Source organism: Danaus plexippus (genome assembly GCF_018135715.1).
Source record: "Danaus plexippus chromosome 3 unlocalized genomic scaffold, MEX_DaPlex mxdp_30, whole genome shotgun sequence".
In the NCBI taxonomy this organism is placed as follows: Eukaryota; Metazoa; Arthropoda; class Insecta; order Lepidoptera; family Nymphalidae; genus Danaus; species Danaus plexippus.
This window is the reverse complement of record NW_026869845.1, coordinates 2,901,473-2,929,462: the sequence shown is the minus strand read 5'-3', so window position 1 is coordinate 2,929,462 and position 27,990 is coordinate 2,901,473. Positions and strand designations below refer to the sequence as shown.

Here is a 27,990-nt window from a genome sequence, read left to right as displayed (position 1 = left end):
TCGACACAGCAAATACTCAGGAGCAATACCATAAATGTATAAATACTTTAAAGTATTCTAAATAATCGGTTTTACTTTCTACCACTCAGTATCAGATATTCGACTTTGGCTGCTAAGCAACAAAGTATAATTCAGTCCCTTCTTAGAAGTAAGCCAGACGGTTGTTTGTTGCTAATATTAGACGGGACAAAAAACGGCGTCGGGTTGTGGCCCTTCTTTCACGGTCCCTCGTCCCGGGCGCGCCGGCCGCGTGGTTCCCACCCGATCGTATGAGTACCTATAGAAGTTAGAACTGCCAACAGTTCACCGCGCGCTGTCGCTCGGTGCGCTTGTGTGTCGTTTCAACGTCCAAACGTAAAACAGACTTGAAATCTCGCAACCAACACAAGTGCATAACAATTTGTAGCGTTATTTTTGGTTAGTGTCACTATTTATAACGTACAACACGATAGTGTGCATCCTGGCTCGTCATCGTCAATGTGAAATTGGATCTGCAGAACGAAAAATAAACATATCAATCCGGTAAGTATCCGTTGTTGGTTCCAATGTTATCATCTTCAATTCTATCATCTTTAACCAAAGATCAAACATCTGTGATTTGATGTAGTGTTCTGATAGTGTACAACGAATGGGAATGCAATTTTTAACATGTTATGCTAATTAGCATCGTTAATAGTTTCTCGAATGCGCAAACAATCTAGCGAAAGCGAAATTTTCAATACAGATACCGGATTTGATTCCTGTTACGTAAACGAATAAAAAAAAATACATGAGATGTTACTTTTAAGAAGGAGGTATTTTTTTAATCTTATAAAATTCTACGAAGTTGTTTTACATAGTTTATTTCGAAATTCCTTGTCTATATTGTGTCTAATTCTACAGGGTTTCTGTGTGTAACACAGATTTTTTTTAGACCATTCTTAGGCGATAAAAAAACAGAATGAAAGATAAATAAATAGTAAAAAATTAGATGATAAAGTTTAACATAATAGTTAAAATTTCGTATCTCATTTATCATTGAAAATCCTAAATGTAAAAGCTATTAAAATAAATCACTATACATGGAGGAAAAACCAGACAGGAAGGATAAAGCGAAGGCTTATTAATAAGTTTAGCATTGGGTTTTAGCACGGCTTAATCAGATCATATTCTAGATTGATGAAACGGCGTCATAATCTCTGTGAGCCATCTAAAAGACCCGTCCATAATGGTTGACCCGTTGCGAAGTATAACACTTTACGAAATATTGATGCTACATTTATTATATATTAATTCAATATTATGGTTTCGACATGACAGATTCAGCGTTATTTCATTACCAAAGAACTTACGAAACAAAACGTAATAAAATCCATAACATCTAATATTTATTAGCTGTGGTTTATATTATTGTCATTAGTTTACGTAAATACGTTAGGAATTTTAACTCGACGTTATTTCGTCATATTATAGCATGTGTTACGGACGAATCACGCCCCCTCTGTCGCTGTTTCAAATCAATAGACCTGCACATACCACTTGGACCAGACGGACTCTAAATAAAAACAGTAATACGTATATAGCTATAAGAAACGATCGCTGGGACGATTTCAAACAATCGCATTCAATATATGAAATACAAAAAGCAACCGTTCAAAATTAAATACTTATAATATCAATCTTCATTTTTCTCACATATAGAAGTCGACTTTGTCATTATTTTTCAGAAACGATTTCAATAACTATGCTATAAATAGTTTTTGATAAAATAAAAATTGTAATCCGTTAAATGTGCATTCCATAAAACCAATTTGTTTGCAAAGTGATTTAGGGGGTCAAGTTAGGTTGGGCTTTAAACCCTTCCCTCAACGGAAAATACCGATCCCTCGGTATGCTGGTAAACACTCCTTGTGTATTGTATACCTAATACCACATACGTATTCTCATCTACGCTATTATACTGTGTACATATGTAACGTTTATTGAATACTGTCCAAGCTCAAAACCATAATGCCCCGGGCATTATGATTCTAATCTTAATATTATAAAACCATCACAGACTTAGCTGGATTAATTCGTGACGGTAATGCTATTAGCTCTCCTGAGCGCACTTATCTTATATCCTACATTATGCTATAAAATAATATCATAGTCTCGTTGTACCTTAATTAACTCTTTCGGTGGCAACCATAAAATAAATTAGATGTTGGTATAAAAGGTGATATTACAAAAACGACTCTAATATGTAAAGTGTATTTCACCTTGTAGGGTTGAACAGTAATGAAGTCTTTATTGTGGAGGCATAACTGGCCAATAGTTTCTTCTACTCGCTGGTTGTATTTAGATAACTGAACAATGCACCGCATTCCACTGCACCCAGTAAAACTGGGAATTAGCCATAACTTATTTTAAATCTTGTGTACGTGCACAGGAATTGAAACGTAGTGTTTTGTCCGGTGAAAGAATATTATACTGAAATTACTATTTGAAAAAAAAAACTAGGACGGTTTAAAGATTAAAATTATATACTATATTTGATAAGTCTATTAAAGTTAAGAGTGTAATTAGTTAGTATTGAATTCACCTAAACATTAAATGCGATACGTAAACTCGCAGAGCACGCAATAAAAGTATCAATAAATATTTGTTATCACAATATTTCTATGCAGCTCGTATTCTACATACTTTTCTTTAAATTACCATTGCCCACAGAAAGTGTTAACTGCTTTGATTATCTTGTAGAAGCCCACAATTATGAAATAAATTTACCCTTAAAACTGAAAATTACTGAAATAGAGTCTCATTCAATAAATTATTTTATTTAAATGCCTTTGTAAACGTAAATAGTTATCGTAACAGGTTAAAAAATCTGAAGCATATTGCTTAAAATTTGCAACACATATAAACATTGACAATGTTATTTTGACAAAAAAAAAATGTCATAAACGTTTCGACCTCGTTCACGTTTAATTAACCTTCAGTTCTGTCACAGAAGATTTACTTAACAAATTAAATGTTCTTATACTTCGCAGTTTTTCCCTCATTATCACATCTGTAAGACGAGTTCATATCAAGGCCAAGGAGTCGCTTGTAAAAACGTCTGGATGTTAACCATGACGCAAGAGCCACTCCTCACTAATTACTTAGCTTTAAGCACTTCCGCCGAGTTTAGTGATGGGAAATATATATAATGGGAACGACCCCATAAATGTTGTTATATTAATATTATAGAAACATGAGTGTTCAAAGTGACCTGGAAACCTTGTGTATCTCTTGAATCATAGTAAATAACTTGACAGCCGGTCGTTCAAACAGTAATCGGTGTTTTAAACTTATACTTTTTTTAACTGAGTGTACGTAATGTGATGTTATTACTTGGAGAAAATAAGACGATAGCAGATTGTGAACAGTTCAACGCTCTTTTTCAAATTGCTTTGGGCGCTTTGCAGACACCGGTAATTATGTTTGAAAAAGCTATACTAACCCTTTTTATTGCATTTTCGAAGTGATAGTTAAGAATAACGGGACTGACAGGTCGGATTCCGAGTAGTTATACCAGTAGGCACTATTGACTCTGGTCTTGCATTGACCGATTGAAGACAATAATAACAAGCACAATGCAGTTCCGGAGTACACAATGCATCAATAATGTATCTAATACGACTGTGTTATGGTTTATTATTGCCTGTACCGATTGATTCATATAATGTCTCAGTTACAGTAAGACTTGCAGGATATTAATACATAACATGTTTTTATTATTTGGATGAATGGCTTACTTTGAAGGGCGATGACGAAGGTTAATGGATGAAGGATGAACTAAATGTATGTAGAAACATGAAGCTTCCCTATTTAGATAAGTAACTAGATAGTTACCGTTAACGATGTGAATCTCAGTAGGTTCAGAGTTTTCATTATGATAAAATAAATATGCTCGTTCAGTTACGTTTCCAACATTAATGCAGTGTTAGGTAATATTTAAATTAAAATAATATAGAATGATAAATTTATCGAGACGACCAGCATTAAAACCAATAGCTCAGAAATATAAAGCATCTGGAATGAAATATTCCGAAGCTTGCAGCTTAGAGTTCTCTTCGTATCGATGAATTTTTAAAGCTGCTTTTTCTAGTCAGACCTTGATACGGTTTTAAATACGTCAAGGCCTAAAATACTGGACATGATATTTCGGAATTGATGAAGTCTAGTGGTTACACAAGTGTAACACATCCCAGGACACATTAACATAATTCACAGATTATCTTAAGAAATTCATCTGAAATGCAAAACACTATTTTAATTGAAACGAATATGTAGGAGTTTTCTCAGATTTTTGAAAGGAAGTTCGCTCATTTCGCAGTAACAACGGGCGCTAATGTGATTGCTTATTAAGTACCTAATTCCTTTTAATTGTATTTATTTATGTAAGTCACATTGATTACATTTTCGTTGAACATGGGAACCTTTGATTCCTTTATTGAATACAGTAGATCACAAAATAAATTCAAAGTTTTATGAGTCAAAATTATGTGACAGATAAAACTATAGCTATCAAAGAAATCGGTGACTTATTTCAAAGAATCAACCAATTATAGCAATATTCTATTCTGTTAGCTTAAAATATTGCTAACAACGAAAAAAAAAAATAATAAGTAAGTTTAATAAGTAAGTTTAAAAATAATTTAATAAGAAAAAAAGTTGATGTAACGTATTGTGAATAAAAAAATTAAGACAAACAGTGGACAAAGGAAAATAAATATGCGACGAATGACGAATTATGCAGAAGCTAACTACAAAAATGAATGTTTTTAAGACAAAAGCGTGTCCTTAACATATTTAGACATTAGTGCGTGTTACATTGTGGTAATGTACAATTTCTTTAATACTTTTCCTCAACCCGAACTACTGATGTTATTTATTCAATTCTGTTGATGAATTTCAATTAATGAAGTTAGTATTATATCATGTTTAGATCATAAATTTACTCAACATTTTATCAACGCCCACGTCGCAGTGATAACATGGTGCCCACGTTTCCTGTAGCTGTTTCACAGATATACAATTGTAATATAAAATGTACGAATTGTGAATTTACGTAACATTGTATTTTGAAATGATCATAATGTTTCTGGTTAAAGATAACAAAGATAAAAATAACCATAATGTACGTGGCTATGAACAGAGTGCTATGAAAAAAGACAATTATTGACATTGCTGTTAATAGAACATTTCCTTAAAACATTTAAGCAAATTTGGGGATGTTAAAGAAAAACTTGTTACATGAGAATAAATAATTGTTAAATAAAATTTACTCCGACCTCAAATCGAACCCCGTTTATAGTCGTGGGAAACCCGGGGATGGTTGAAAGGAAAAAGCATGATTCACAAATACCATTATATATGGTTTTGCATATCCGTCATTGTTTAATAAATATAAGTCTGTAATAAACAGCACCTGTTAGGCAAACAATATATTAATAAGGCTATTTATATTAAGCTGAGCGTCAAATGATTCTGAGAGTATGCGTATCTAGTCTTACATCGAACGTGAAGATATTCACTTCGATGGAGTCGATCAATTACGGCTTTAATAGCTGTGAGAAAACCATGATGCTCCAGTAAAATATGCTGCATCATAGCACCAATCGAGGACGTGATTTTCTCCAATGCCTATTTCGTTGCCGAGCTATATACATACATTAATATAGTTGTATCATTACCAATTGCTTAACAAACGGGATCAATTCAATAGACAATGACATTCAATACAGCGCTGAGCGATCACGTCTCCAAGGGCGTTAATGTATGAGGTCCATTTAAAAAGTACATTGATTCAATTACAACGCCTGTTATTTATTACATTACCTGACTTTAGCACATTAAGTTCTCGCAATATTAGCTTTTATTGCGTAGACGAGATAATTTAATAAATTGCATCGTTGTTAGCACGATTGAAAGAGCGGTGACAGCAAGGTTTTTACCGGTACATTAAGATACGATGGAGAATATTTACTCCGAGGCGGTGATAATCATTGAATCATGAAGTGCATCATAATCTAGGTGCCTAGTTCTTGTTACAGCGGCATCGTTTTGTAACCTCGATGTTTATTATAATGATCATGTTGTATTAATATAATGAAAACGTACGGCGGTTTGAGCGTAACATGTTCCGATATAGCCTTAAAATATTATGGCATGTAGGTCGAATAACTTAAAATGTTATATTAATATAGTTAACTGTTTAGATGAGCACTAAAGGAGGTTTTTGCCACCGGCCAACAACGTCACTAAAACATTGCGCTTATGTGTTTAAATTATTTAAATTTCGTACAGTACTTTACAGGTGAAACAATGTTGGCTTTCAGCCAACACCTACTTCGTGAAAGAGGTCTTGCATTGTATCTGAATTCTTTAAAACTGACGTTAGAATTAAAACTATTTCACATCTCTTAACCAGTGTACGAAAACGGGTCGTCTTGATCTCTCGATATTCATCGAGTACATTTACCGTTCTGTCATAAATGTTAACATGTGTCCACACATTCCTTGCATGTTGTAATTCAAGTCAAATACGCAAAACTGTTTTTAAATGTTTGACTAACAAGAGATTGGCCCCTGTTGTGTTTTATTTTATTGATCACTGCATATAAATCATTGATAAGTGTGTCGACTACCGAATGTTTAGTGTATTTCAAACAAACGAACACATTGGCACTAGGAATGTCCTAGACGACACTGCACGAATTTCAACAAATATATTTCAATTGATACAATTGCTTGCAAATTATTCTGCAACAAGCTGACAACAGTGTTGATCAAATATTTTAAAACGTGGCATTGTATCTGTTTAATATCAATTGACTTAACCTGCTTTAGAATATAATAAACAGAAACGTTTATAATATGTATGGCTAGTTGGGTTGTTTGCGTACTGTCCCATGACTTCACGTCTACATAAATTAAGTAATTTTTCTGTTACCTGACTTTTCTATACAACATAACTGACATCTTTAGAATGCGAAAGAAATTATTATCTCAAGGCAAAATTATTAATAAAATATACTTCCGAGAAGTTTCAACTAACAGCCACAAATGACTCACAGTAATGAAGGTCGATGGCCTGCGTCCGTTTTCAAGCGATACCGCGGCAAATTGATGCTTTTTACAGGAAGTGTTAAGAAACACAAAAACTTACTTAAAACTGTCCCAAAATCACGATTTCAATTACAAAAGCAAGTATCTTTCACGCAAAACTAGTTAAAAGTATACCATCATAATGCATATCCTTACATAATATCGAAATAAATTATGTATATTTTCACTTACAGAATAAATTTATATTTATAATGAGATAGGGAAACAGTGAAGGTAAATCAGCACCACGGTTTTGTCCCTAAGATGTCATTGAAAGAGATGACAACCGCATTATGACTGTAATAATGCGTCGAGCATAATCCACGGCGACCTTTGATAAGTGGCTCGTTCGCTATTTCCACACTTCCCTAGATTTAAACAATTCGCGTTCTTGACATCTCTATTTGCGGTCGTGTCGGCAATTCGTATTGACGATTCTCAATCAAAATTTCATATTTCATTTTACACAATAACGATGGCATTACCTACATTCAGATTTGCGTCATTCGTCTATTAACTAGCTCTTATTCACTAGATTTCCAATATCGTATTACGTTGGATTTTATTAGGAAGATTATGGGATTAGTTTAATTGGCGCTGTATTGTTTGACTTTGGTCTTTATTTGCCACCGCACTTTATTAATTACCCGCATCCAGTTATGTGAAAATTGTACATTACCACAGATTATCTTTAGACCCATACAAAATTTTAAAGACAGTGTTAAAATTCAAAGAGAACAATGTTTTATCTATCGCGGTTGCGGTGTAAGTGGCTATTTCTACGGAATTAGTTTTGCAAATTGTCTGTTTCGTAAAATTAAATGACATAGATTACTTTAGCCTTCCTTTCGAACTATTTGAGCTATCTTTAAAAGGGATAGTTAAAATTATTAATTTAATTGCAAATATCCATCAGTCTTGGAGATAATTTCTGGGCATAAAGCACTATTGCTAAATGCTAAATACATTGACTATGATACGACTAAATATAGCAATTATTATATTCAGTTAACGAGAACTAAATGCACATAAAATTGTTGTAATAATAATTAGCTTACACAGTTCACAAAACAGCTTACAACATGTTATACTCTGACGACATCCTCTGATTGTGATCATTGCGATGAAATAGAATAGTCGGAAGTCATACCACATAATGGAATGTTTCGTTTTGATTGATCGCTCACGACTGCATGATTGATTTCTTGGACCCAATTCTCAGCTCTCGAATCTGGAAAGTATTAAGATCATGTGGGCTCATCTAATTCTACATCCACTTGTGTTTGCAAATATGCAAGTCAACGAGGCATATCCTTAATAAGCAATGAGGTTGCCCTTGTGAATACGAATACAATTCCATACGTTAAATTATTACGTTATTTATGAAACGAGTCCATTTACTGCGCTAGATGGCTCTATTGGTTAGGAAATATTGTTTGATGATATTACGAATGTTCTTTTTTATAATTCATTACGATGTGATCTTTGTAGTTATGTTCGTAATTACATTCAACACGAACATTCATATTTCCAACATTATGAAATGTAGATTCAATGGCTCTTGGTTTCAAATGAAAGGCTTCACATTCGAAACACGGATTACAGACCGGTAAATGTCGATTTTACACTTGTTGATTATGACATAAAATGCTAGAAGTGGCCAGTTACCTCTTACCTTCGTCGAAATGCTCTAGGTCGTCTGCATTCGTGACTCGTCACACTACCGCGCAGATTGTGAGCGTCCGTTTACATTATATCATCCGTCACTATTTCCGGAAAGCGAGAAGATCTCTCATTTACACTCTATTATAGTTTTGATGTTCTTTATATTACCTAGAACAGCATAAATATATTCATATAATTTTAATTTACTTCATCCTTTAGTAACTTCTTATCTTATGACCATCGGCAGAAGAGCAAATAATAAACCTGTCCGTCTTTATAAAATTTATGTTTCCAAGCCTTTAGGAGCAAGGGAGAGGTCCTTTTAACGGCCTGTATGCAATGGAAATAGCTTCAATGATTACTTATGCGCGTCGAGTACGATGCTTCCTGTTAATGGAGTGGTCATCTAGTCGCCGAACTGTGACCAAATCAAGCATTCGGCCGTCAGATACTACCGCGTGATAACAATATTGTTTTAATTAATAAATTCTATAATAAATTATTATGTATATAGTAATTAAAACTTGATTTTAATTATAATTTGTTCGAAAACAATTATGAAATAACAAAGTTAAATATCAGTAAAATGTTTAATGTTATGCGGCAAAGTTATAAAATTTTTCATTTACCTAAACCCGTCCCTTTCAATAACAAGTTATATTCATTTCATAATAATATATGTGTAAACTTTCGGATTGTTTTAATAATAACATAAGTATATAAAATAATATATTCGGTATAGAAAACAGAACGATGTTTATAGGAAAGTGTGGGTGTCGAATTGTTGATACAAAAAGTTCAATATATCTAGGCCATCTATACCAAGACGAAATAATGACCCCTCTATAATCAACTTTTTATATAGAGTTTAATTCAAACAATTTTGTATATTATTATAACATGCTTTAAGTTAATATCCTCTATTGTGGCATAATTTTGGTCTTCCTAAAGGTTTAAGGTTCACAAATCGCATGTAATCAATCATTATCATTTATATATCTAAGAACCGATAAATCATTTGCAAGTTGTGTTACGGCTAAAGTTATTTTTTTTTATTTTATGTACATTCAAGGTTCTAAATGTATATTTTGGTATATCTTTATTGCATAAGACCCAACATTACTCAGACTGCAGCAATGCGTAATATTCCTCAGCAAAATCTATATCCATTTCTTGGAAGTTGAGTTTTATTCTTCGCAATTTGGATGTACTCCAAATGTATGGATTTTTACATGCTCTTAAATGGATAGTATGTAAAATGAAACTACTTCTAGAATAACGATAGCAAAAGTTCCAGAAACTGTCCCCTTATACCACATAAATAAACAAACGACACATTTATGAAAATAAATATTTCTTAACGTAGTACTCAATGCAAAAACAAACTAAAAAATATAAATACAGCATGAATAATTCGTTGTTTTCTGAAAGTATTTCGACACGACAATAATTTATTATGGATTAGTAACTATTTACATAAAAAACCTTCTATATCATTAAATAAATATTTACGTGTAAATATATGATTAAAATAATATTATCGACAAATTTGGTATGAAAAACAAGGTATAAATCCTTGTATAATAAACCGATTAAATACCGATTTTTAATTAAAGCAAAAATCTTGTTATATTTCTTTAATGCCCTTGATATTTATAATAATAAGAAGATATATCAAAATCTTATTAATACGCCAAAATATCCGTGACCTTTAAGATAAATTGTGTCACATAAATTTTAATGGAATCTCAATACCAGCCGAAGGTGATGAAAAAATCCACCACATTGTTAAATTACGATGACTTAAGAAAGCTAAGCACAATGGACAATGGGTTTAGCAATGGTATAGTTGCTTAAAATGCATCTTGAGAACAGTAACGGTAGCATAATGACGGTAATGTGATTTAAGTAAAACACTTTCCCTCCCGAAGGTCGCCTCTGTGCCTTGAATATTGTCTGCGCGTGCGCACCAACTGCTAAACAGTCGAGTGGCTTTTCTGTCATAATGAGATGAGCATACACAAGTATCACATGCCCGACACATGTTTTTAGTAAAGTCAAACGTTACACAACACTAACTAGATTCTTAGGACGAACTTTGCTGAGAAAAACCAATAATATTCTTATTTTTTATTTCTTTACTGAGTCACAGGTGATGTAAGCCAGTAATAACCGGAATTGGGTATTTAAAAAAAAAATATCTATTAAACAGTATTATCATACAATAGAACCTTATCCAGTAGTACTCAAAAAATTAATTATCGTTTGAATTTAACTGAAAGAACGTCAAAAATAACATTTTCCATACAACGCACATCTCTGGAATTTTTCGTGGTACGTCCGGATGGAGTTGAGTCAGATATTCTTATTTAAGGGAGTTTACATAACATGGAGATCCATTACAGATATGCCGAAGAATTAGTTTCATATCGATTGCTGGATATCTAATTCTAGCTGAAACTTCCTTACTTACCTAATAAGTTTAAATTACAGTCCTATTAAAAAAAGTCATGAATGCTAGTCTCCCAAAATGTTTTAATGTGTTCTTTTTTTGTACGAAAATCATTGATTAACTTTGAGATGAAAATATCAGTTTTGGTATTCGACTAATTATATATGAATATTATCTTATCCTTTTCACTTAAAAACCTAAAGTGAGCTCAATAATACGAGTTTTGATGAATTCTCTTATAGTATATTTGTGATTGAATCGTTGTTCACTGGTTCGCATTTTAATGTTTACTAAATATAAAACTATTTAAGTGAAACTAAACAACCGTCAACTCACCACAACTGTTTACATTAGTAAAACCCTAAGACCACCATACTAGATACCTTTTACTGGAAAACTGAATAGTTTAATCCATAAGCGAATTCTTGCCGCTTACGATCTATTGTACGACAAAGTATGGACCCACGCCTCTTAATTTGATGGCTTCTAAACTACCGATTGTGGCAGTAAATTATGGCAATGAACTTCAATGTTCGGTTAACTTAAAACAGAATGTTTTGATTCTTAAAAAAATCTCTTATGTATGAATGTACTCGTATAGCTAAAATTGTTAAATCAGATAGTGGACAACATGTGCTAATACGAACTAATTCAGAAAATGCTCAGTTCTTAAACTTATTACATAATTTCATATACAAAAGTTACATAAATTGCAAGATCTATCTTTAAATCTAACCTATATTCTACGAGACGGTATGTCTGTCGAGTGTCACGTTAATTAATGTTTGCTCAATGGAACATTCGTAACTCAAAATATAGCAAATGTTTACTGACTTCAGTTTCTTTAATAAAGACTGGAACTATCTCTGTTTAGTTAACATAAATTCGTTAAAATTATGATCCTCTTTAATGTTTTGGAACTTTTGTGCGTTTTTCAAACTGATTTCCTTATTTTGAATTTTGACGAACTGCACGGGGGGATTTTATTTAAATATTATTACAATTTTTATAAACGTTTAGTATTAGAATTAACTGAGACCAACAGCCCATCGTTTCTTTCACGCTAGGGTGCATATGACTCTTCAAGATCACTTCAACGCCTTATTTATTAAGGTGGAGGAATTCACGTTACATTAATTTCCTTAATAGCTACGTTTATATAAATATTTTAAGAAACCTTACATAATATCTGCACATTTTTGATAATGAAAAAGATTTGCATAATTTGTAATATGTAAATCTTAGTAGCGAAAATAATACAACATTGTGTTGTTAATAAATAAGAACCATTGTGATTAACTTATATTTGAAAACACGTTAAAATGTGGTAATATTAGATTATAAATAAGTCAGTTTATTAAATCCTTTTTATACATAGTAAACTAATATTAAAGGCAAGAATGTAATCAAGGTAAAGATACCATTTTATACAAAGAACCAAATAATCTCATTAAAAAGTTGTTTTAAGGCAGCCAGAGAATTACTTCTTTCTGTGGCTTGCGGTCACGTTAGATGTCATAATGTATGGAAATCATCTTTGTAATTTTTACAAAGGTCGACCCTTGTCCGTCTGTGGAGTATCCGATTACTTTGCAAGAGACTCTGGTTTAACTTATATTTAATATTAATATCGATAAAGTATAATTAGTTTTTACGTATCCATTAAACAGGAACATCGCTTACTAAACTTACTTTAATATTCTTGTTTGCTAGTAAATATGATATAACTAATAAATTATGATAAATTACTGACTAAAAAAAAAAAAAGGTTATTGATTCCTGCAGTACATTTTATGTATTTTTGTTCTAGGTGTAAAAAGTGTAAGCGGCGCTGTCTCAACGTCCACCTCCACACGCCTGCTGATGACACAATAAATTGTGATGCTGACACACACAGGTCCCTATAGAAAACTGCGTCCTAGAGGACGAAGAAGGACGTTCTAACATACAAATAATTTAACGTGGAAAAAGTGCCTAAATCGCTATAATGATGCTGAATAATCGACGCAATTTTGTCTTTAGAGTGAGTATCGTGATTAACATCGCCGTACTATTGTACGCTGCGATGCATTTATCTAGTAGCAGTACCCCAGGGGTCGAATGGATGCCGATGACGGTCGAGGGATCTGAGAGAAGCGCCGAATTCCGGTATATTAATAGAGAGGAGAGTCGAAATGAAACGGACACGAGACCGCCAGATTCGAGTGTGAGAAACTTTGAGGAGTCGACATCACAGAAGACTCCCTCTACCATGCCGACTACAAATAAAACAACATCCAGTACCGCGTCGGTGCCAGAATTAGAAAAGAAAATAAACAGTGCTCTGCCCGAACCTGACTCATCAAATGGTACGGCTTTGGAAATAGACGATGAGGATGCACTAGCTCCAGCAACTCTCTCATATCTTCGAACATTATTGAGTTGTAATGATAGAGATATGTTGCCGCAGACATTGCAACGCGGAGATTATTGGGTTTTGAAGAATTTCGTTCGTGCTGATCACGGTTTCATCATGTGCCATGAATCTATAACCTACACAACACACGCCGGTTTTGAGTTTCTAGATAACGTCCAGCCCCTAGTTGAAAGGTATGTAAAAGTAGATCTAATACATTATTTAATGTCAGTACTTAAAACGTTTGCCCTAGTTTGACACTACTTTGGTTAATACCTAATCGTTACACTTTAATGACTGGTCTTGCTGTTTCATTGCCAACTGGTTTACCTTCGCTTCGATTTGCAGTTGAGCTTGAAGTAGTGCCGAAACGGTCAATTAAAATTTATTGTATATTTTTTTTATTGATGTTCCCGTCGATCTGTTGTGGTCACGCTTCTTTGTTCTGATCAATAAAAGTAAATCAATACCATATTATTAAATTGTACCGATAGATGATAAAGTATTTACAAAAGAGGCAACTTTCCATCCAAGTTGACAAACCGCTTTTTAATTTAGAAAACACGGTTGTCGTTTTCGCTTAATCTTTTTTTGGATTTTTAAATAAAAATATACTCTTTTCTTATTAAAATTCTTGATCTATTTGATAGATCAAGGCAAGAAGAAAAAATCGAGGAAGCTTAATAAAATATTGTATTTTCTCGTGTCATAAACCTTCACTTAACAGTCAGGGGAAAAACAGTATAAATTTAATTATAATGTAATCGCTGCCACCTGGGTAGAACCAGTAGATCGTTTTATCCACATAAATTACGAGTATGTCGTCGGTGAAGCATGAACATTAACTAAAATGAAATCTGAAACCAGTCATAGCATAACGCTTGCACAATATTGTGTATATTGAGGGAAGAAATGCATATAAAACGAATGAATCAATAATATAACACTAAGAAACAACGACGGATGTTCTTTATTTATCATTTGTTTTTTATTATAGGTGTTTACAAATACAATACGACTATTTATTTTCTTTTCATATCCTTTAGGTATATTTTTCATCAACAGCGTATGAATTTTATGCGAAGTAATGAAAGAGATATTTCGCCGTTGTTTATTATAATATGAAAGCAGCATAAAAATAAATTTAGCAGTTCTTAGTAATAACAACCATATTCTTAAAAAAGTTATTTAGAACTTGTAAGTAAGGCAAAATACGAGCATTAGCGTTTACGAAGTCATACGTATTATCACTTTTGGTACAGTGAAAGTGTAAAACTGGCTATATTTTTTGGCGAGTTTTACACAATAGCCGTTTCGCTAATAAACTTACTTACTCATTTATATGTCTCATGACGATGGAAGAATAAAAAACCATTTTCATCAGCTTTCGTAGTCGTAAACCCAAACTAGCTTGACTTGTACTATCAGCGTCGTTCTCATTAATTTCATTCCTATAGCTATAATCATAAGATCTAATTTGTGGTCCCTAAATTTTATTAATGTTCAACCTTGACTCGACTCTTGTAGCTTATATGCCTTTTAAAGAAAGTCAATTGTTAAAAATAAATCCATGGTCGTCTCTGACCAAACAGAACGTAGCTACCAATCTTGTCTTAAATTTTTTTTTTTGCATATTTCTTACTTCATATTTAATTTTATATCCAAGCGTATAGTTAATTCCGAATATAAAAGCAACAAAAATTATGTGAAATAGCTCGACTCCATACTCTAACCATAATTTGATAGACACGGAACTTCTGATCAACTTAAATTATCCCGTGAAGGAAAATTATGTTCTGCCTGTCACGGATTGACCTCCTCCGCCATTTTATGATCATCTAGTTACAGAACAAGATGTCGTCAGTCGAATAATGGTTTCGCGGATACGGACCACTATTCCCTTTATTACATATACATTATACATTCTCTTTTATTTTATTTACATAGTCTCGTTTTATGTAGGTAAAAAATGTATTGAATACAAAATATTTGGTCATGAATTTGAAAACAAAAACCTGGTAACAAAGAAGATATATTGTGTGGTGTTTAAAAGAAAAGATTTGAATGAGCCAAATAAATTTGACTTTCTGATCACAAATCTAATGAGTTCACGATGCAGACAATAGCAGAATCTTTTTCTTAAAACAGTTTCGTAAACGTTATGACTATGTCGTATCACGATTGCATGAAAGATTAAAGATTTTAAGATAGGATTTACTAGCCGTGGTTCCTATTATACAATGTCAAAAATAGAGAACTAGAGAACGTTTTATTTCCGCAATCCTATTTAAAAAGTATAATAATACTGAATAATCTCTTTCAATCTGTATGATATTAAGTGCGTTTAAATTTATTAAAGCGTATTTGTGTACCTTTTTAATTTCTAGTATTACAAATTTTCTACGCCAACTTAACTGACGTAGGTGTCCATGATGATACTCCTAGAAACGCTATTTAATCTCACCGTTTCCCTACATTTATTGCCACAAGCACATCATACTGGTATCAACATAGCTAATTAGAGAAGTATCCTAGTTTCCACAGCCGATGCTCATTATAAAACCTATGGTCTATCATTATCGATGATAGCAGAAGCAATGATTTTACAGCCAGCTACTTGCTATCCTAACAAACTAAGTAGCAGTTTACGCAATTCTCATTTGAAAAAGAATTTTGTTTTAAATCAGTTAACATTACAATGAAATATGTTTTCAAGGCTTATTAAATATTTCTATGAATAATGTTTGTGAATGTGACAGGGATTGTAAACATTTCAAATGTATTAATAATTGTTACCTTCTTGAAAGGTCACCATTACGTGCGACTGTCACTGTACATATTTATACCCTATATTACAAAACACACTCTGTGTATAAGTACATATATTTTGCAATTCTTAAATGCTTTTAAATTACATTAATATTTTTTTATATAAAAATGGTATCAATATAGCGTAACGAATTCATAAAGATTTAATGAGCAGTAGTTATAACAATAATTTAAGGAAGTTAACTTATTCTATACAAGGTCTGTAATTCAGTTGTCACAGTATAAAAACAACAAAAATATTGTTTTTTCAAAGTGACGAAAGTCTCATTAAAAACTTTAAAAATTATTTTTAGTTACATCTTTAAGGACAAGAGATTTTTCTATTTGGACCACTAGGTTTTATGAACCTTTCCAAGGCAGCCTGCCATATTGTCATGAAAAAGTTTCATAACATATAAAAGAAAAAAATACGCACTCCATAATTAATATTATTTTGATCCCTAACCTTGAAGTGTTTTTGATTGTTGCAAGTGAATGGTTCTAAAAAAAAACCCTCAAAAAGACCAGATGACATTTTAAAACATCGAATAATTTTGTTTTTGTAATAATATGCCGTGTAAAAATAGAATTGGTTTATATTAAGAATAATTTGGAGGACAAGTAAAAAGACAAACAATATATTTATTATTTCACTATACTTCGACTGAAGAGAACTCAAACACTTTTAAGTAACAAAAAACCCTCACATTAAATAACAATTGACTCTTTCATATGTCAATCATTAGTCCATTAGGTGGTAATTGTGCATCTGATAACTTCATTGTGTAACTAGATACGCCTCTTTTGATTATAGGGCATGCTCTTACTGGAATTATTACATTATTAAATGCCTAGGTCAGATCCACACAACAATGTAGATTGCAGTTCATCCTTTCATTCACGTGATAATTAGACGTCAATTGTGTATATATGAATTTGGTCAACAGAATAATTAAAGTTCAACCTTTTCGACCTCAAAATTTAATACAAGCTAACGGGCTTATGATAACAGCTAGCGCAAGTATCAAGACCTGAATATTATTATAAATATATATTTTACAACGAAACTACATCAGTAACGACAGTATAAGTTGTCCATGTGCTCTGTGCTCCCCTTTTAATAACTTCGCATCTGCGGCTAGCGGAACTGCGCATGAGTTCTTCAAATATAGATCAGTCTATAACATTACAACACTAAATATCCTTTTAGAAACATTAAATGATATATACATTCTGATCTCGTAACAGTTTCACCCACGTAAAATCTATTTTCATTATTGAAAGTATAAAAGTAATTATCCAAATAAAAATGATGTAACGCAAAGCAGTAAAGCTCGTAGATATAACTTCGATATTCTCGTGTGAAAACAACTTCAAATCAGCGCTAACTACACATACGCTTTTATTAAGAAACTCTAAAATCAGACTCATAAAACGAAGAGTATCAAAGTGTAGTCTCATCTCGTTGCCTTTTCTTCGGTATCATATGGGATATTATAAAGAAATAAAAAGTTCATTTTGAAACTGTTATAAAAAACATCAAGCGCTCACCTTATAGCTATCTTTATGGAATAATTTAATTAATATTTATACCATTATTTACGCTGGCGTATCGAAAGTGTTTTTAATTATAAAACGTTCATAAAACAGTTATGGATTGCCAAACACGCTTCGGATTCTTTCGTGTTGTATACGAAAAGTGAAAATGCCATAGAGGCTTGGTCTATTGACACAAATAGATTAAGAACGGATTGTCACTCTAACTGGTTGTCACTTTCGGCTGGAGTTTAGTTGTTGCAGTAAAAAAAACAAGCCGATGAGCATATAATTAATTGAAAATTAAACACAATAGTATACATAAAAATAAAGTTAAATTAATTCAAACATCACGCAGCACCCTTCGTTATGACTTAAAGCAAACGTATCTCAATTCATCGCATTAACATCCATATGACAGTGTTTAATCATTGTAGATAAAACAGTTACTTTTAAATCTAATCAGGTCATCTATTGTTGTAGTCGTTTCTGCACATGATAGTTGAAATATAATTTAAACCGGCACGTGTGTTGCAGATTCTATTGTAACCTATTTCGTAATCAGTCTGTTAAATTTCCTTATGTAACAATGTAAATGCTAAGTCTGCAATCGCATCAATAACTTTCGCTGCAGCAAAGATCGTCATCATTCACTGCAACAGTTTCTAAAACCTGAGCTGTACAATGAGCTGCGAAGCAATACCATCATTATTACTAGGGTGTTAGAGTTTGTTCTAAGTCGTTTCTATTTTAAAATTGAGACCTCAAGCCTTTATTGGGATCCGAAGGCGGCAACCTCCACGCATCCCATTATCAGCCACTTGTAATGAGGATTCGTATTCCGATGTAATAGAGTTTCCATTACATTAATTTCCATCACGTAGTTTCGTTTAATACACGTTAATAGCGATATAGAACCAGCATGATGCATAACAGCCACGTGTTTAGGTCATTTGTCCACGCGCAAATTGTTAAATCGGTTTAATAACTATGAAATGATTTAAAATGCATTGTGTTTATTCATAAAGCTAAGATCTTTTATTATGTAAATAAAACTACATATAAGATAACATTGTGACTTCAATTATCATTTGCAACGTCTGAGAGTTAATATCTGTGAAATAGCGTTGTGAATAGATGCCACGGACGTATGAATTCAGAACACCAAAGTAAATTGTACGCGCATCAGTACAAATATGTCGGCCATTATGACCGTAATAGCAACATTAAAATTCAAACTCATTCAATATGGATCGTTTGAAAACAAAATACTTATATACCAGTATTGAAATGTAAAAAATATATGAATCAAATGTAAACTAGATAGAAATACATTTTACTGATAAAAGAGGTCATACATTCAACAAAGTATGGCGTGAAAAATGTAATAGAGGCGAAAGAAACAGACGAATCGAAACGAACTGGCTGCGATACGAAAGCTAAGGTGTGGTTCGCGTGTTCTTTGATACGACTTTGAGTAATGAGAGTGCTCAAGATGGCACGGAATTGAAATATGTTTTGTTTTAATGAATCAGATGTAGGGCGACCGTTGTAGACGCGAATGATTATCACTTCTGATGCAATATTACCTGAACGAGTACTTTATCGGACTCAAGTACAAGCTACATAAATCTAGCCGTAGATAGGATGTGGTCAGACGAAATGAGAATTTACTGTTGTTTAAATTACGTGCGAAATGGTATTCTCTGAGAAGTAATAGGTAATATATAGGTTCCTGTGAGAAATAAAATTTTAAGAGTTATATATTGTATATTAATATAATTTTTTTAATGTCTGATATCTTTGAAGTTCATATGCATTATTTTATTCATATGTATGCTTTGTCTTGACTTTATAGTTCGCTATAAAAGTCCATATATTTAAGCGTATCGAGTTAAGCAAATGACTTTATATAATAATAAATAGAGAATAAGAAGATATTATCAAAACATTATCCGTTTGTCCGATGTCAAACAAATAGCGAAAGCCACGTTCATATTGAACACGGTACCATACTTTGCAAAGTCGGTATAGAAAAAATCCAATAAGTATTCATTGATGATGTGAACAGGTGTAGGGCGAAAGGCCTTGCGGTCAACTCGGAGTTGCAGCCAAGTGCAAGCTCTCGTTACGGCATCACCATCACATGAACAGTTACACATGCGGTCGCTCATGTAGGTCGAACTTGAACGTGAAATTAAAAACGTCTGTGAGAATTCCACTCTTAATTGATGTATTTTGTCTTATATAATTTATATCCACATTTTTCATAACGAACACCACGTTTTGATGGTCAATTAAAATTGTTTTTCTTAGTTTGTATTACCAATTATGATATTCATAATTCCGTGAGTAATTAACACGGAGCAAAATTGTAATATAATATAAATTTATTAGGGTTTCTATTAATTACTTAATGTATTGTTATTTCATGTAATTGAAATTACGGTATATATAATACAATATAGCAGGCGCTCTCATGGGCATTGTTGAAGCGACAGGTCGAATCCCATCCATCATTCCTCGCTAGACCCCTCGCTAATCCATTTTTACTATCGATTCGTACACCCCACTTGTTAGTTATGCCCTTCGATACTCTTATATATAACACAAAAACGCAAAGGAACAACCAGCTATGGCTTTTTAATATTAAATTATGCAACGTATATATTATATATTTTCATACATCTGCTAGAATATTAAAGAGGATAAAAGGCAAGCTGTTCAAACCTGTTATTATTTGATTAAAAGTGCTTCCGTAAACGTAGATGTGTTCGTTTCAAATTTAAATATTACGAAACTATATCCACACGTATTATTTAATATTATTCAAGTCCCTATCTTATCAGAACCACACAAGTCAAGCTATGTAAACATTTCAAGGGTTTATTCAATAAGTGAGTATGACTGTTTGTTTGATTGCGATAAGCAATGCAATCGTACTATTATTCCGTATAAAAATTATATCTTATCCCAAAATTTTATTCTCAGACACTTGTTATACTTTTAAGATATCAAGAATACAATTTTTTTTATATGTCAAAATTAAATCGCGATTTTTGTTTAATCTGTCTTGTCTCAGACATACATAGCTAGGATTTAAAAATGTATGTGAAATGCTAAAAGTATCATAACTGTCCGATACTCGTGGCTAAAGTGTGTTGGAGGAAAAGACATCAGTAATGTTTTTATATGTAACCGTGCTAAACGGTAAAAAAATTCAAGTAGTGACATTTATCCGGCTTAGTAAATAAGATCTTGGATACCGACGACTAAAATAACAATTAGCACTAAGCTTAGAATATCGATTAAATGTCCGTAATATTTTGGTTCGTATTTTCAATTCGATACTTCTTAATGGAATATTAATACTATATGAAAAATCGTCTCTAACGGCCCGGTGGCCGGTACGTGCATGTTTTAAGCACAAACACATTTCTTTATCTTATAAATAATCCATGATATATTTCTTTTAAATTAATAATAAAACAGAATGTAAAGAAATATTAAATAAAGCTAAATTTAATTTGTTGAAAATATCAAGCTAAATTTAATAATCTTATGACTATTACTATTAAAAGAATTAAAATACTGAGCAATATAAATAGTTGCATCATTTCAGATGTAAATGTTGCGGTATATTATAATTAAAATACAGAAATGTCCCAGATACGGTAACAATATGCGATGGCTTATTTGATTTTCGAACAGTTACACAAACATGTCTCTCTCTGTCCTTTCAATATTAAAATATTTTACACAAGTTTAAATATTTAAGCCAGTAACTGACTCCGTGATGCGGAAAGTAGCTTCTGGCGTTACAGCGTTACGTGATGGCGCTGTCAATAAACTATACATTATAATATTGATCGGTAAAGTGAATTTATGTGTGCATTGTGCTGAATACCCAATGTAAGCATGGTATGTATAACAGCAACACTTTCAATCTATGGGACTTTGAATTTAGATTCACTTTTACGTCTATTAATATAATAACAATGATTCGCAATGAATGTTGATTTGAATTGTCAAATGCAAAATATGTTTGTGTATCTGTAGAATGTTATAAATATGAAGCTTCATTAAAGGATGTATGTACAAATACCTTGTGGTATTCTTAGTTCTATTTTTAAAACAAAGCTCAAATCTTTACAAACACCATCTTGTTTACTTTTCAATCGATCCCACGAGCGTTCGAACGCCGACGTGCTAACCGAGGGTCGTGTGAACTTATAATGAGAACTGGTTACATTTTCTTTCCCTCTTTAACATGTTATTACAATTTTATTGACTCAAAAAAAACTTTTTTCAAACATAGACATATCACTGCGATGACATCTAGATCGATTAAGCACTTATGATAATAAACACCGTCATAAAATAACGAGATAATGTCAATTAGCGTATGTCATCGCAAGGGCCGCTAATGAAATATAATTTTACACGCAAAGAAGATATTATCGTTTGATATTATCATCAAACCAAACATAGCTTGTGTTAGTTATACATACTACCAGCGGCTTATTAGTATGGAGAAAAATGTGAGGAAATTTGCATATTTTAGATATGAACGTCCGCATATCTGCGTGACCACTCTAAAGTCTAAAGCGATCTTATTTTAAGATAGCATTTAACCAGGAAATACAATACAATATGAAAGTATCTTTCTTTCAGCCAAATCTTTAGAATTTTTTTTACTTTTTGTATGCCTTATAGCTTAGAATCAGAGTATGAGAAAAACCGATATAAAGGTGACAAAACTTTATTTATATAAATCACTAACCATGGACATCTGTACTGTTAATATTTTTTTCGTACTTCCGTTTGATAAATAGCAATTTGTAAGCAAAATTTTTTTAAACCTGTTCAGGTGTTACTAACGAGGTGCGGATTATTGATCTAACAGCTAGACTCACCGAATGTTACCCGGCTACATAGCTACATCGTCTGCCTTCACCCCATAACAAGCTGTTAATTTCTGTCTGCCTGTTCATTTTGTTACAAATTACGGGACCTTTTTCAATTTCATACCCTATTTTTGTACTAGATTTTTTTTATTTAAATCATCATTCGTTATAAGATAAATGATTTCCAATAGTTATATAGATCACGATCGTATCAGGATTTAATACGTATGTATATTATTCTGCCGTTTGCTAACGCTTCGAATGTATTAAGTTGCTTAGATTATTCATGAGATATATCTAAACTAGACATTCTAGTTACACACGTAGTCATTTAAATAAAATAATTGAAACTGCGCCATCGAGTAATCAACGGGCCCAAGTGATTTGGCATAAAAATTATAACTATGTATGTAGTCTTTATCTCACAATTACCGCATAACATACATCACCTCATCTCAACTCTAAAACCGGCTTCTGTGTTGAGGTGAAGAGGTTTATACCAGACGTCATATAATTTGCACAAATATAAAAGTTATTCGGCATATACTGATTGTTTGGTTACGAAATTTTTATCTATTAAATATGAAAGTTTTAAAAAATATATACAATTTTATGAGGCAAACTACATAAATTACTTTCCTGCAAATCTTATCATCCATTACCACATGAAACTAATTGCATTTATTGTATTTAATTATCGTTGTATTCACAGTACAGTTTCTAATTTTTATAACATTTTATATAAATGAATAATTCTTCACAGACGGTATTTTATATAATTTTTTTTTTACATAAAAATAATCCTTTATATACAAAAGGATTAATTATTTAACTAATTTTTGCATTTTAATTGCGAATCTGCAAACAGGAAAGATAAATTACATTTATGAACAGCCGTATTTAACATAAACTTATCATAAATAAGGACACAGCACACAATTATGTATTAAAACAGAGAATGCATTACGGAATGTGAGTCAAATAAAAATAGTCATTACAATTGTATTCATTTCTTACTCTGTACTACAAAACGTGTAAGGAATGTTGACTTATCGAAAGATACGTAAATAACAGAACGCTGTAACGAGTTTTATTAAATATTTAAAATAATATATATCAAATAAATCAATACATAGAATAATATAATATAAGCTTTTACGTTACTACTACATTTAATGTACCAAAATTTTACTTCTTTATATTTTTTGATCAATTATGACCTTCAGAAATAACATCAATTGAATATCTTTTTTGTTAATAAAATTCTGGTTTAAAAGCCAACGTAATTTTTTCCCTTTATATTTGTGACCTTAAGAAATAAGTAATAATTATGTCGTTATGAAAGGATCCTTTTTGTACCTTAACTCTGTTTATTATAGTAAGACATTACAGATTATTAAATAAAACTGAATAGTGTTTGAAAACAACATGTTATTCAATGTCGTTAGAAATTTAAACGCAAGTAACAAATCAGTTAGATTTCTTTGAAGTTAGATTTTCATGGAACCTAAACAAGCGTAAATGTCTTTTCACACGCAAACCTTAGCAGGACAACCTCTTGTTGATTAAATTGAATAAACATTTTGAATGTGTTTTCAATTGTTTACATTGGAATTTAAAATTAATTTATTATTTCATTTAAAAAATTATATATACCTACTAGGGAATTTACATAGATATAATGGTCGAGTTACAGAAAAATATTATATGATTTTCATTCTCAGTTTTTTTTTTTTTTAATTTAAATATAATAAATAAATCGTATTCTATTTCAGATGGATGGCCCCAGTGAGTCTCGCGATTCACGCGCCGGGTACCGACATGGCCCCCACGGTGAATAGCATCAGATACCTGAGGGATTGTCTCGGGAACGAGCTCATCAAACAGTTCGTCACCTTCCACGTGTTCTTTTCACATAAAAACGTTCCCACTAGTGTAAGTACGAAACAATGGTGTAATATGATTAGAATCATCACAAATTTTCTCGCTTTGACTGTTAAACAATAAAACGATAACATATGACATTCATTCAAATGTCCAAGAACATAGCCCAGCTTATGTCACTTAACAATGATATGGTGATTAGTTTCAGTTGTTTATGGTTTATTTTATTTTCTAGATACCAAATCCGGAAACGTTTCTCCAGATCCCATACAATTGCTCAGCGAAGCCGCCATATAACGTGAACGCTAGTTCAACGTATATGAAAGCCAAGAATCTTTTGTATCCTGTGAACGTAGCTCGCAACATCGCCAGGGAGGCTGCTGTCACACATTATATATTGCCATCAGATATAGAGCTGTATCCTAGTCCTAATTTAGTACCTAGGTTCCTAAATATGATAGCTAGAAACGCTAAACCGCTAAGCACCTCCACTAAACCTAGAGTCTTTCCGATAAGCATATTTGAAGTCGGTGAAAAGGTTCAAGTAAGTTACGAGTATACCTTATTCCATATTTAAAAAATAGTTTTTTTTTAATTTAAAAATAGTATCGTTTAATATATGAATAAATATTTAATGATTCTAGTTTTAAATAATAAAACTATAAATGCATTATAAATAGTATTTTTATGTCTGAATCAAATTGCTATTATGTATAGAATTACTATTTTATTGCCTTAAATATATAAATTACTATAATATATATGAATTACTAACTATAAATATTTGAAATACTTTAGAAATAGATTTACGTATAATAATATTAAATATAAAGTAATTATAATCATATTGTAAGATTAAATATTTCGTAATAATTACATACGAATAATATCTTTGTTATCATTTCTATACATGTATACTGTATACTAAATAGTTATAAATAAAATATATTCTCCTGACTTAATCATGAAATCTATTTTCTAGGTGCCATCGACAAAGACAGAGCTTCGGGCTATGTTAGCTAACAAGACGGCTATCCCGTTCCATAAATTCGTCTGCCCCAATTGTCACAACATACCCGAGGGTCAGAAATGGATGAACACACCAGAAACTAATCGTGAGTATATTTTTAGAAGACAGAATTAATACTAGCGTTTATTAAAAATAATTTAATCACCAATTCACTGTGGTTCGTTGGACTTATTAACATACTTGGAATTGATTTAATAGAACATAGAATATTAACTGTTATGTACAATATCGGTCAAAAGAGCTTTTTTTTTAATCTAGGCCGGTTTCGTTTTTGCGTGTCTAATTACGATGCATTGCCAATTAATCTTGCTGTGTCAGTCGTGAGCTATTTATGCCGTAAAGAGCATGGCATAGTTGTATGGGGCATTCTAATTGCGTGAGGGGCACTGACCGCATCGCGGCCACGCTTCCACATTATGCCAATTTGCAAAATCATAAAATTTCTGTTGCTTCTGCTTCATTGGCTAACGTAATTTATCTTTGTGGCTGTGAACTGTTTTCCAATTAAACTCTTCTGCTTTAAATTATGATGATGATTATTTGTATTTTTGTATTAAAATAAAGTATTTGATTTAGGTATGGACGTTTTTCATGTTGGCAAGCGACGTGGCAAATTTGTGCATTGGGAGCCTATTTTCATCGGAACCCACCAAGACCCTTATTACGATGAGCGGCTCAGCTGGGAGGGGAAGAAGGATAAAATGACACAAGTGAGTAACTCAAAATAAATAATAATATAAAAATATTTAATGTCCAATATTATTAATATTAACGACCTATTTATATTACAGTTTTTTTCTTATTGTTTATCATAGAGTAAATGTTAATTAATTTTAATTTTCTTAACAGGGATATATCCTCTGCGTCAAAGACTATGACTTCATGATATTGAATAACGCATTCCTCATCCACAAACCGGGTATCAAACATTATGTAAAGAATCCCAAAAGAGACGCCATCGCTGGCCGACAATCGTTGCTTATCAAAAGTATTATCATGCCGCAACTAAAAGCTCTCTTTGGGGCGAGGAGCGGCTGTGCTCTGTGACCGAAAAAATATAAGATAACGCTGAGAGTGGCATAAAGCAGTGTTAGATGCAGCATAGAAATGTTCTGCCAACATCCATGTTACAGGGTGCGTCTTTCCGCCTCAGTTTTATAGACATTTACAGATAGCGATGGTTATAGACTAGACATATCATTAAGTAATGTTTAAATTAAGCCAACGTCAATAAGTCCTTCGATTCCGTGTCACTACGACTTGTGAAGTAACACAGTGCCTATATCGAAAGTGTATTTTGTAATTGACTCTGAGTTTTCATAACGAATGGTTAAACCGAATTTTATAGACTATACCTTCTAATCGAGGCCTAATATTATAATTGTGTTAGAGGTCATTTTTATTTAATGTAAATATTATATGTTCTAAATTCGAGGCTTAATTTAGTTTCAGTAAAGAAGTCACTTGACTGTTGTATTTAAGTGGTTCTTTACATGACTAGCAGATTAAGCTTTTATATCTAATAACGCTTCTATTATCTTAAATTCAATATTATATTCAAAGTAAAATAGATTTAATTAAGATTACTTTTATTTTATAACATTTACAAGTCCATATAAATTATATGTAAACTATTCCTGAGATGCATTTTATTTTAAAGGTGGTTTATATAGAAAAACATTATATAATGTAAGTTGTAGCGTTGTAAGCGGCCGATGGAAGTGAACAGCAGATTGTGTAATGTAAGGTTTTGCCTATATGTAGACTGTAGGTTACTTTGATGTTTATGCAAAGTCTATATACAGCCGGCTTTTGAACTCTAGATATTTTAAGGGCCTTCGTGGTGATTATAGTCAGTGTTAAACTCACCACGTCCGAATTAGTTCTGTAAGTTTAGTCGTAGTTTACTTGTACTATGCGGAATACTACTTATTAAATGCATTATAGATGTTTCTCTTCGTTTATCTCGTCTTAGTTATATGGGGTTTTGGTTTTGGTACATGCATGTGGTGAGTTTACACTCGGGCGTCTGAATCTGGTGCCTCTTAGTGTAAGTTCAATAACCTATGAACAGTCTCTCAATGTGATCATTTATTAAAATGTATTTATCGACATATACTAAATATAAGGAAAATTATGTTAAAAAATTCATAAAAATCTACAGGTATGTAATTGGAAATAAAGAATTTTAAAATTCAAA

The 27,990-nt window shown here is 32.1% G+C and overlaps 1 protein-coding gene across 1 annotated transcript; it reads left to right on the top strand.

Annotated features, from left to right (window-relative positions):
- The first annotated feature begins 295 nt into the window (after positions 1 to 295).
- LOC116773327 (beta-1,4-glucuronyltransferase 1) lies at positions 296 to 27,990 on the top strand. Its single transcript, XM_032665799.2, has 7 exons — positions 296 to 522; positions 13,041 to 13,819; positions 24,652 to 24,811; positions 24,996 to 25,304; positions 25,743 to 25,875; positions 26,367 to 26,500; positions 26,640 to 27,990. The coding sequence occupies exons 2-7, from the start codon at positions 13,218 to 13,220 to the stop codon at positions 26,835 to 26,837; spliced, it is 1,536 nt and encodes a 511-aa protein (XP_032521690.1). The 5' UTR covers positions 296 to 522; positions 13,041 to 13,217; the 3' UTR covers positions 26,838 to 27,990.